This window comes from Talpa occidentalis, unplaced genomic scaffold (genome assembly GCF_014898055.3).
Source record: "Talpa occidentalis isolate TD23 unplaced genomic scaffold, MPIMG_talOcc4v2.1 talOcc4.7, whole genome shotgun sequence".
Lineage (NCBI taxonomy): Eukaryota > Metazoa > Chordata > Mammalia > Eulipotyphla > Talpidae > Talpa > Talpa occidentalis.
The window spans coordinates 115,273,370-115,285,257 of NW_023605083.1; the positions used below are offsets into that span (position 1 = coordinate 115,273,370).

At 59.6% G+C, this 11,888-nt stretch overlaps 1 protein-coding gene across 1 annotated transcript; it reads right to left on the bottom strand.

The window, feature by feature from the left end:
* Nucleotides 1-3,745: 3,745 nt before the first annotated feature.
* Nucleotides 3,746-7,333, bottom strand: LOC119231554 (transmembrane protein 92-like). Its single transcript, XM_037493261.1, has 6 exons — nt 7,265-7,333; nt 5,185-5,210; nt 4,797-4,809; nt 4,433-4,527; nt 4,096-4,294; nt 3,746-3,878 (listed from the first exon to the last, which is right to left on the bottom strand). Exons 1-6 carry the CDS (start codon nt 7,331-7,333, stop codon nt 3,771-3,773), a joined length of 510 nt encoding a protein of 169 aa, XP_037349158.1. The 3' UTR covers nt 3,746-3,770.
* Nucleotides 7,334-11,888: the final 4,555 nt, after the last annotated feature.

An 11,888-nucleotide genomic window follows, 5' to 3' on the forward strand; every position in this document is an offset into this window, starting at 1 on the left:
AAGGTGTCACCCCCGCCAGTCCCGGACTGCCCCCCCCAGACTCAGGGCCCCCTCCAGCACCCTGCCTGCCCCTGTTCTCCTGGTGCTGCCCACACCCCCCACTTGAGGGGCCTCCTTGCCACCTGGTGTCTCAGGAAGTGCACTTCTACCAGCCGTCTCTGCTTCACCCACTCCTCAGCTGTCTCCTGTGACCTCAGGCTTACAGGGGGAAACACCACACCCAGGAGTAAGGGTAACAGGACAGAGACTGGTCTCACAAGCAAAATGATTTATCTGGCTGGCTGCCAGGAGGAAATGATCTCTGTGGAAGAAGCAACATCAGCCAGGGCCTCTTCAACCTGTCACCTACCTGGTCTTCCTTTCAAAACAAATGCCAGGGACCTCCCCTGGTGGTGCAGGTGGCTGAGTGCCATACCATACTGTGAAGTTGTCCACAGCCTCTGCAGCGCAGGTTTGATCCCAGCCTGCCAGGGAGGGTCCCACATGGCACAACAGACCTCTCCTCTCTCTCCTGCTGCTCCCCTCAGCGGTGTATTTTGTCAGCCTGCCTGTTCTGTTCCGCGCTCTGTCTCTGGTGGATCCACTCACCCTCCCGTGCATCTGGCCTGTACCCCAGTTCTTGTATAAATAAATAAATAAATCTTTAAAAAAAGGCCAGAAGGCTCTCATCCTCTTCTTCTCCCTTTTCTCCCATCCCCTCCCTTTTCCCCACTTCTCTCCCCTTCCCTTCAAGAACAATTCAGTCCAGAAGCTTCTAGAGGGGCCAAGCCAGGTAGGCATCCTATGGGAGAGGGTGGGGTTGGTGGAGAAATGCAGGGGCCCAGCACATGGTCTGGGGCTCAAGCTGAGAGGAGGCCATCCCAGGCAGAGGCAGACTGGCGTGGGGGGTGCAGCCCACGCAGAGAGGAAGGAGGCCAAGTGGGGCCAGCTCAGCAAGGGGGATTGATCCCTGCAGGGTCCACCCAGGATCTTGGCCAGGCTCTGGAAGGGGTGTCCAAGGGAGGATGAGAAGGCTCCCTAAAGGGGGAGGGGCAGGGAGGGAGGCCAGAGGTAACATGGGTGGATGTTAGAGCCTGTTGAGGCACAGTTTACATATATGGGAGAGTCGGGGGGGTGTCCAAAGAGAGGTGGCCCATTTGAGCAAAAGTTGACACTTTGGGTGGTTCTTTCTAGTCATAAGGCCATAAATAAGCACATACATAATAGTGAAAAAATGTGATGTGTCTTTTTTAATGTTGGGTGGTTAGGAGAGGCCTCTGAGGAGGCCACGTGGAAGTTGAGACCCAAGGGCTGACAGGAGGCCTCTCCCGCCCAGGAGGAGACAGCAAGGAGTGACTTCACCCAATTTCACATTCTGAGAAAGTGACTGTTGGTCTTATGTGAATTGAAAGAGGGCAGGCGTGAAAATGAGGAAACCCGAGGGGAAGCTGTGATAGCCCTGAGGAGAGATTTAGCCAGCAGGTTAGCAGTGACCGTGAACTTGGGAGGAAAATGGATGCATCTGAGAGCTGTTCTGGAGGCTGACTCCAGAGTTTGCTGGTGAGCTGGGTCCGTGAGGTAAGCAAAGGGCAGGGATCTGCAGTGACTCCCTGGTTTCTGCTTGAGCAACTGCCTGGGGGGTAGCACTGTCTCCTTGGAGGAAGAGGAAGGGAAGTAAGGTGAAGGACAAAGATTTGCAAATAATTTTGGTAAAGCTAAAGTGCAGTTCCTGCGCAGAGGGAGTGAGAGCCTGGGTAAGTGAATGGGTGTTTAAAGGTAGGAAGATCCTAGTCCTGGGCTTTATATTTCTCTGTGAGTCATTATCGCTGGTCCTTTCCCCATCCAGTCTCTGTTCACATTAGAAATTCAGGAAGCTAGGCTTTGGGCTCTCTGGGGTTATAGTGTCCAGAGACCTACGGGCTTTCTAAGGCCCTGATGAGCCAAAGAGGGGAGCTGCCCAGCCCTGGGCTTGTCCTGTAGCAGTGGGCTTTTCTCTTGTTTCCTGTGCGTTTAATTCACTTTTCTTTATAACCTGATCACCACTGAGCACTTTGGGCCGAGCATGCAGAACAGCTTGACAAGCGCAGGGTGTAGGTCTCCTTGGCTGCACCTCTGTTTGCTGGAAAAGGCCCAACCTTCTGAAATGGCCAGGAGCCTGTGGGAGCCACCCCCAGAGAAGCTGTCGCCTTTGTTTACAAGTATCTGGGGTGCAGTGGAGGGGTGGGAAGCTGAGAAAGTGGTGGGTGTGGCTGAAGCAAGGCTTCTCTGGGTGTTCTGTTGCTGGCTGCTGTCGTCTGGGCCCTGCACGGCCATGGAGCCTTGCGGGCATGGTTGTGAGTGAGGCTCACACAGCCAGTGTGTGGTGTCCTCTGCTGGCTTCTGTGTCTGTGGTGTGTGTTTCTTGACAACACTGACTGTGTCAGGGCCTGGGGTACATGGTGTCTATCATTTTTCCATTAGTATTTCACTTCCCTCACCCCCGCCCCAGGGCCACACAGCACACACGCACTTCTTGCAGTGCTTACACCACAGACAATACAAGGAATGACTTGTCCACTGCCCTGGAAAAGGCCAGTGACTTCCAGACACTCCCTGAAGACGAACACAGTCAGTGGCATTTCTGTGCCTGCATTTTCCTCCCCTCCCCTGTCACTCCCAGCGGGGCAGGTGCTTGGGATTGGGAGCGTCTCTGCCTGAACATTTCTGTTGTCTCTGCACTTGCAGCCCTGCTGAACCTCCCTCAGGCCACAGCTCTGGAGCACCCTATGTGGGCACAAAAAGCCCTGCCTGAGGCCTTGGACACTGCAAGAGGGTCTCTCTGCATGCCCCTGCCAGTCTCCCAGTGTATGATCTGGCCCCCACAGGCTTCCTTCCCATGCTTCTTTCCCTTAGGGGTTAACCTCCAGGCAGGACAGAGGGTGGGAAGAGAAGGGTGGATCTGGCACTCTGCTGCTCCCTCCAGGAGATTCCGGGGTGCCGCTGATCAAGGTCTCCAACACGGCCCCACAGAGGACTGGCCTCCCCACTCTCCTCCCTTGTGCCCCCTGCCACCCCCAGGGTGACAGAGCAGGGAGCTGAACTCTGCTCTGGGGAAGGCAGAGGGAGCAGGGTGGGGAGCCAACAGCCAGCCCACCGCCCTATCCAGTCTCTGCAGCGCCCAGAGACCTCAGCGCCAGGGCAAAGCATCTGCAGGCAGCAACTTCCGGAGGTGGCTGTGGGTGTCCTGTCCTCCCGGACAGGCAGTCAGCACACCCTGGAAGATGCATCAGGGGTGGGACTTGGGGCACAGTGAGCCCTCCCTAAGTCCCCCACAGTGTCTGGGTTCACCTCCCTGCTCACGCCCCAGGCAGCCAGAAGCTGACTCTCAGCAAAAACCAGCTGGAATTTAATGAGTACATGGTCCTGGGAGGACAGTGACACCCCATGGGGGACAGAGGTCTCCCCTATACAGGCAGAAGTGGAAGGTGCTCGGGGCTCATCCAATGCGATCCTCCCAGCACAGAAGTGCCCCCACAATGGCACAGAGCTGGCGTCCAGTCCAGAGACGGGCTCTGTCCACTCCGAGTTCCACGGTCAGGCACCTCCCACTGCTGGGGTTTTCCTCCCAGCAGCCTCGCAGCTGACACTGTTGCTCCAGCCCTCAGGACAAGAGAAGTCGCTGGGGCAGGGAAGGCAGTAAGTTCAATCCAGGGATGGACGGGGGTAGCAGGAAGACGCAGGCAATCCAGGGGCCCAGGAGTCTCTGGCTGGATCCAGGAGGACCTGGCGGTGGGTTCCAGACAGGAGGTGGCTCAGAAGGCTGGGTTGTCGATGCCCCTGTGGGCTCCAGCATGTTCTTCGGGCCTGAAGCTGTAGGGAGGGGGTGGCTCTGTGGGGAGCAGGACAGGCTTCAGAATAACCTGCAGGGAAAGGAGGGGACACAGACTCCTTAGGGCCTGGTGCTGGCCATGGCCACCCAGAGCTGACTGTGACACGCTGACCAGGGAGAAGGTGACCCAGGCTGCCTCCCTCGGGGCCAGAGGCTGGTGTGAGGAGACCTCCCACTGTCCCTTAGCTCAGGACAACAGGGAGGCACAGTCGGCCACGGAGCAGCACAGGGATGGGGCAGACACCCACCTCATTGTAGGGGGGCGGGGGCTCAGGAATGGATACCCCCACCCTCTCTGGGGGGGCCATGGAGGGCCTTTCTGGGGGTCCCACATGATCCATTGGGATGTCCAGCTCTGGCTTTCTGCAGTTGCGACAGTAGCGCTTCACCAAGCCACAGATGCACATGAAGGGGAGGAAGGTAACCAGGAAGGTGATGATGAAGACCCTGCAGTGAGGAGGCACCAACACCCGCTGAGTCTCCATGCCATGCCCACAGCACTCCTGCCCTGGCCCACATCCGACCCCCTTGGCAGGAAGTGCAGCTGCCCCAGGGGACTGAGCTGGAGAAGCTGCCCAGACTCACCTCAGGGGGCCAGAGAAGATGTCCTGCTCTTTGCAGCAGTGGTTGCCACAGCATATGAATCCTTCAGGGCATTTTCTGGGGGGCACAGAAAGGGGCTGTTGGCATCAAGTCCTGCAATCTCACCCATAACTCAGGGCAGAGTTCAGGCCCGCCCCTCACTCCCCTCGGCACAGTGGGAGAAACCTGCGCTCCTGGGTCAGTTATGCTCCTCACGTGGCCGCAACCCCTCTCTGTAAAATGGGCGCGATGTGAGACCCCTCTACTGAGGGCCGAGTCACTGCCCCCACTGTGGACAGGCAGAGAGGCTTCACCAACACCCTAGGGAGATGGGGGGGTGGGAGTGCCCAGCAGGAGTGGGAGGGGCCTTGCTGGTGCCCCTGCAGGGGGAAGTGGGAGGAGAGGGTGTTCCAGAGCTTCCAGGACTCACTGGTTGCCCAGCAGCCTCAGCCCGCACGCTTCTTGGCATTTCTACTGAAGGTGTTTGTCCCACTCGGGGTCCCTCAGAGGGGAGATGGCCTGAGACTGCACTGAGGTCTGGCTGGGCTTTGATTCCAGCAGCCTGCAGGCTGGCTGGCTGGTGGAAGGAGGGGAGAGTCCCCTGGAGGGGGGTGGGGGGGGCCCAGTGGGCTGGAAGGGGAGTGTGTGTGAATGACTGATGAGCTGCTCCCTACCCCCATCCCCTGAAGGCAGGTAGGGCAGGCTCGAGGGTGTCTCTCCCAGACTGGTAGGTACAGCCCACACCCCAGACTTACGAGATGATCCCACATTGGGCTGCAGCCTGGGGAAGGAAAGAGGCAGAGGTTAGAGGTCTCCCCCAGGAACAGGGTCTCCCAACAAAGCTGCCCATTCACTGATCACCTGGCTTCATCTCCCCCAGGCTACTCCACCTGGTGGGGGGAGTACAGTTTGGGGGGGTGGGGGTGATGAAGGGGGGTTATCTGTCACACACACCTCGCCCCTCCCAGCCTCCAGTGCAAGCAAGCAGGGCTCAAGGATAGGTAGTCACTTGGGCAAAGCCACTGTGACTTTCTGTCTTTACAACCACAAGGATGACAGCAGCATACAGCCAGGGACGCCCGTGCAGCCAACAAGAGAACGCTCTGCTGTGCTCGGCTCCGTGGGAATGTCCTTCCCAGCCAGGAGTGACCGGAGGGGGGAGCCCCTGCAGAAGCCCACAGAGGGGAGGACCGGAGCCAAGAGGGCGACTGCAGAGCTGGGACAAACCAAGGGGTTTGGGGAGGACGCAGAAGTCAGGCCCTGACCCTCAGATACCAGACGCGCCTCCCTCTCCTGGCAGGTTTAATAAATGGGTGCTGAGTTCCAGTTTGGGGCAGTGGGGTGGGGGGGAGCTTCTCCAGATACTCTCCCTCCACTCTAAGGGGGTGGTCTTCTCGGAGGCTGTCCACAGCCTGCTTTCTATCCAGTGTCAGGGATCTTGGTCTTGGGAACCCGGTTTATTTACACTCATTCGGGAACATTAACAGCACCTGGCCCTGCAGTTGTTGGAGGAATTGTTAGGGGGAAAAGGATGTCCCAAAGCTAATTCCATACAGGCTTTGTGGACTCCACCCCCACCCCAGGCCAAAGTCAAAGACACTGGGAACTCCAAATCCCATCCCCACCAAAGGGAAGGTGGCTGGGACCTGAGGGTGGGGTTAAGCAGCCAGGTGGATACAAAAGGCAGACACGTGGGCTTTGGGGGTCCCCCATTTTGGCTCTCCGCCAGCTCGCAGCGTCCGTCCGGCCAGCTCTGAGAGTGACTTTGGGTTTCCAGGTTGGCGGATCGGGTAGGACGCATTAAAGACTTTATTTCCCTATTTTCTCCCTGAGTTGTACATTTTCCTTATTTCCTTTCCTCTTGTAAATAAACTTTTTATTAACCTTTTGCGTGTGTCTGTAGTAGAGTATTCATAAGTCCCTTTAAAGCGCGCGGGTGAGGACCCACAGCCAGGAACCCGTTTAATATCGGGGTTGCTCTATAACAGAATAAGAAGAGGATGTTCGGCCTAGTGAGTGCCGGCGCCAGCTGACCCGGACAGGCCTGGCAGGACCAGCGCCTCCTGGGCAGAGCTTTCTGAGAAGGTCTGGTGGTGGGAACCTGCCCTGTTCCGGGGAGCAGCCTGGCACTTCCCCAGGATTCTTCAGCCCAAACTGAAAGATGCGTCTACACCTGCATGAGGTGTAGAAGGTGCATCAGGTGCTTCCAGGACAAGCTCCCATCCCTGGACTGGTCACACCTCCCCCAGGGCTTTTAGGGTTTATGTGGGAGCAAGGGGTTCCTCTGGCCAGAATCAAGACTTCAGAGGACACTGCGGCCTGGGGTCAGGCAGCTGGGTCAAATCCTACCCCAGGCTGGACTCCTATCTCCAGTCCCAGGAGGGCAGGAGAGCCTCCCCTACCCCAGGGCTCAAGCAGAAAAACACAGCCCCAGAGGCCTGGGACTTCCCCAAGGTCACCCAGCCCTGGAGGAGCAGAGCTGGGGAGAAAGGCTGGCCAGGTGTGCAGACCTCAGCCCCCCACCGCTGGCTTTCCCAGCTTTCTGACTGCGCAGAAGGAAGAGCCAAGGCTCCTGTGGGGTCAAAGTCCCCACTCCAGAGAGGTGCTGGGTGTTAGATGGTGGGGCGCTGGGCGGAGCCCACCCCAGTCCCTGCAGCAAGCAGCCTGGGTAGTCAGGGCCACCCCCCCTGTCCCCCCTCCGTAGCAAGAAGAGAAAGGAGGCTGCTAACAGCGCGTGGTGGGGGGGAATCCTGACAAGGACAGGTAGTGACCGGGCTCCAGAAGCGGGTTCCTGACCGGGGAGAGCAGATCCCGAAGGGCGAACCCAAAGCTCACCTGTTGGAGGCCGGCCAGCAGGCCGAGCAGCAAGGTGGGCCGGAGGCCGGGCACCCCGGAGTCAGACATCCTGGCATGGGGGTCACTGAGCTTCCGCGTAGTGGGGGAAGGAGGGGAGAGGTGGGGGCCTCTTCCAGGTCCCTACACCTGCAGGGCCCCGCCTCAGGAGGGAGGCGGAGCTTTGCGCTCCAAAACCAGCTAACCCGGAGCCCGAGCCTGAGGGGTGGGTGCAGGGAGGGGATTTGGTTGGGTTTGGGAATTGGGAGGTAGAATCTATTAACTGGGGGGGGGGGAAATGTGTGGTCTGTTAGGACAGCCTTGCTCTGCCTCCCAGCCCGCAGCTCCCCACCTCCAGTCATTCCTGGCCCGAGGGGGGGCGAGCTGCGCCCCGACGTGCGGGGAACAGGGGGGCGGGGAGTCCCTTCTCCCCCGACCTCTGCGGGCAGAGGCTCGGGAAGGGAAGCCGACCCCTGGAGGGGAGTGTGAGGGGGCTGTTGGGGACGTCACCCACTGCTTTTATTTGGCTCCAGGAGGAGACGCGCGGCTGGTTTCCAAGAGCCCCGAGATCTCCAGGCCCGGGAAGGAGGGTCGGGAGCGGGGCGCGGCCCCTCCCGGTCCCCTGAGCTCCCCTGAGAGCCGGGGCGGGGGCGTCGGGACCCCCACTCGACGACAGGGGACAGGGGGCACCCGGGGACCTGGGGCTGCTCCGGGGTCCGCGGCGGGGCGGCGTCGGGACGCGCGGGGCGCGGGCGCGGCGGGTTGGGCTCCTGGAAAGACCCGCGCGGGCCGCGGCGCGGGAGCAGCCGGATTCCGAGGGGGCGGCCGCGCCCCAGCCCTCGGGACGCGCGCCTCGCGGCCGGCCGGCAGGGGGCGGCAGCCTCAACGCGGCGCCCCGACGCCCCCAGCGCGGGCCTGGGACCCCGAGGCGCGGGGGCTGGGCGGGCGGCGGGCGGGGTGCAGGGCGCGGGGTGGCGGGAAGCAGCCGCCGAAGCCGGAGCCGGGGAGACGCGGAGGCCGTGGCGAAGGTGGACAGAGGCGGCCCGGCCCTGGCGGGGCGTGATGGGGTGTGGGGGAGGCTGCTCTGGGAGCTGGGGAGAGGGAGGTGCTAGCAGGAGAAGCTCCCAGGACTTTAGGAGCCTCCTGCCAGAGCTGCCTCTGTCACTGTGCATACCCCCAACCTAGCAGGCAGGAAGCCGCTTCTCGGGGGTGGGGTGGTGGGGGGGGGTGGGTAGTTTTTTTGTTTTTTGTTTTTTTATCCCCTCCCTCCTCTCCCGGAAAGACCAAGTTTATATTCCCCTGGTTTATCTCAAATCATAAGCAGCAGCAAAGAGTCTGGGTTCAGGAATACTCGGTGGAAGCCTAGAGTGGGCTGGCATCAGGCCTTCATCGCCACCCAACCTGAGGCTTGACTTCAGGTAGAAGAGCGAGGAAGAAAATGTCAGCTGGCTCCGAGGTTGGGGCTGGAGGTAGGTGGTGTCAGCACAGCCCCAAGGAGGGTCGTGTAGGATCCAGTGGCTTCCTCCATGGACTCCTCGCCTGAGGGCAGGAGCTCAGAGACCAGGGCAGAGAAGCTTCCCATTCCAGGAGTCAGCTGTGAACCCCTCACCTTGTTAACTGGGGCTATGACCCCAGGCCCCACCTCCTTGGTAGAGGTACTGGGCTTGTCGAGGTTCACCTTGGTGAGCTTCTCACAGGGTCTCGTGTCCCAAGCTGGTTGGTGGGTGGGGGTGTCTCACAGGGTCAGTGCTGTGGCCTCCTGTGCCCTGCAGAATCAGGAAGGGGCAGGCTGGAGGAGGTTACTCCCCACTGCAGGGTGGTGCTTCCCGGGCCAGGACTGGTGACTGTCCTTGGATGGGTGGGCAGAGCCCAGGTGGTCCCCGCTGTGGCCTCAGAGCCTCCTCAGCTTGGTGGTGGCTGGAGGCATTAGCGATTCCCTGGGGCCCAGCCACCCATACATGTACTCCCCGCCTTTGGGCTGCCCTTCTGCTGCTCCTCTCCCCACTGGTGGTCCTTCCTGGACACCATTAACCTCTCTGCTGCCTGGGCCTCAGCTGGGCATCCCCTGGTGCTGACAGGGAGTGGGCAATCCTGGCGGGGTGGGGCGGGGGAGTTCCTGAGGGATGAGGACTCAAAGTGAAGCTCAGGATGAGGTTCAGGGAACCTGACAAAAGACTCCATCCCTTTTCAGTTGCCCACAACCCTCTGCCCAGCCCTCTAGTTTTCTCCTCCAAGCCCAGGGCACAAAGCTCAGACCCTCCACACTTCTGAAATGTGCTCAGGTATGAAGAGCTTCCCCTCCTTTTGGCCACTGGCTCATTTCTCAAGTCTGGCAGCCAGCTCTGATGTCCTGGGAAGTCAGGGAAAACCTCCTGTCCTCTCTTTATGCTGTCCAGGCCCCAGAGATGGGGCGGCAGAGCCTGGAGAGGCTGAGGTCAGAGATGTGTTATGCCTTCTGTGCCCAGGATCCCACATGGCACCCTGTCCCCGGGGAGGAGACTGACAGTGCTGTGGTTGCTGCTTATGGCCTTCACCCCCCAACTGCCAGGGCTTTGGGCTTCCCCGGGGAACTGGGGAGAGGGTGGGCCTCCAGATGCTTGGAGAACTGGGAAAAGACCACCATCTTCACTGAGTAGCTCCCAGCACTGGGTCCTGTTAGCAGTGGCCAGGGCTGAGGCTGGCCAGGATGTTATTGGCCCTTTGCACGTGCTGTCCTGGCCCCAAGCACACCCAGGCTGCGTCCACAGAGCAGACTCCCAAGGCCCCTTCACGCTAGATAGCTGCTTCTGCTTGGCCAGCACTCGGGTTCCCTTTTGCTGGGATGAAGTGAGAGCACATGAGGGGAAGGGCTGTTGGGAGAGATGCTTTAATTGGCTGGGGCTCTGGCACAGGTGGCAGGAGTAGAGGTCCTGGCAGCCTTGGGGCTGGTGCTGGTGCAGCAGCAGCAGGATGGCCACGGTGAACACCAGTGATGAAACTGCCCCCCCCAAACACCCTGGGGTGGGCACAGTCGGGTTCGGCCTGGACCCGGCATGCCCCAGCCCATCTCACCTACCCAGACCTGGACTCCCACCTCTAATGGAACTGAGGTGTCAAGCTGCCCTGGAAACCGGGCATGAGGGCCATTAAAAAAAAAAAAGGACTCCCTGCCCAGGCACCCCCCCCACCACAAAGTAATTGGGCTCTGAAGGCCAGGCCAGTTCCCCACCCCTGGAGGATTTCAAAGAAGGCTCAAGAACCCCAAACCTCCAGGCTGAGCTTCCCGGCTGAAAAATGGGGAGGTGGGTGTTGAAGAACAAGGTGGCCAGGCAGAAAAGCTGCACTCATGTTCACCTTACAAGCTGGACAGGAGAGCAGTTGGTAGAGCCGCGCCTGCGCCCCCCCTCCTGCCCTCTGAACGTGTCAGGAGCCCAGGAGCAGCTAATGGCTGCCTCACGGTGCTGTCAACTCTGGGGCCAAGATAGTTCCCCCAGAGCAGTGGGGTGGGGTGGGCTCTATAAATTAGACAACCTCTGGGACCTTTGAGCCCAAGCCAGTGCTGGGCTGCACCTCACACCAGTGAGCTCAGAACCCTCAGCCTGGGTTCCTTCCCACTGGGCAGTGTGTGGCCAACCAGTAACTAGGCCCAGGTGTGATCAGGCAGGGGACAGGGTTGAAACTGAGCCAATGTCCCCCTAAGTTCAAAACCAGTTCCACTAAGACTGACCAGTGAGCTGCCAGCCTCTCCAGCACACAGCACTCTCCCTCCCCCTGCCTGCTGGGGTGTCCTTTGCCGCAAACCCTGCCCTGATACTTACTGCTTGTGCTAATCTCCGGACACCGTTACTGACATTTCTTCTAGATCTAAGAGATGATGAAAAAAAATATCTAAAGAACCAGAGTTAATTTCAAAATAGGATCCAGAAAAGGAATTATCTTCGTCCTGGTACCAAACACTATTTCCCGGGGGTGGTCGCTGTGGGGAGGATTGCAGTGACTGAGAGGCCTGGTGCTTACTGCTACCACCTTGTTGCCATGACCTTGGGCTTGTTTCACAGCACCTAGCCTCGGCTTCCTGCTATGGTAAATGATAACAGGCGTGTCTGCCTCAGGGCCTGCAGAGATTAGAGGATTAAATCTGATAGTGGACACAGGTCAGCAGTGGCACCCCCTGTGCCATAGTTTGGTGGTTAGTGGTGCCCCCTGCTGGTAAGTGGGAACACTGGCCGGGTGGCAACCTGAGGAGTCCCTTTGTACCCCCTGCTGAGTGGACTAGACCAGCAGGACTGGCAGAGAGGGTGATGTTAGAGGCCTGGGGAACCTTCCCAGGGCTCCACATTCAGTGGGCACACAGGGCTGTTAGAGAGCCAGGCTCACATGGCGTAGGCAGTAGGGCTTGAGAAAAGGAGGGGCTGAGTGAATCTTTCCAGTATGGCGCACCAGGGCAGTGGCCCAGGACCCAGGCCACTGAGGCATGTGCCACTCAAGGAACAAGTTCCAGGGGTGGCCAGTGGGATGTGGCTGGGGTTGCCTCCAACAGTCAGGGCTGGGTAAGAAGGGAATGAGCAGGCTTCTGCGATGGGCCCTGGTGATGGCAAAAAGGCAGGCAGCAGCTGCTGTGGCCTGGCAGGATGGAAATAGTGGGTCA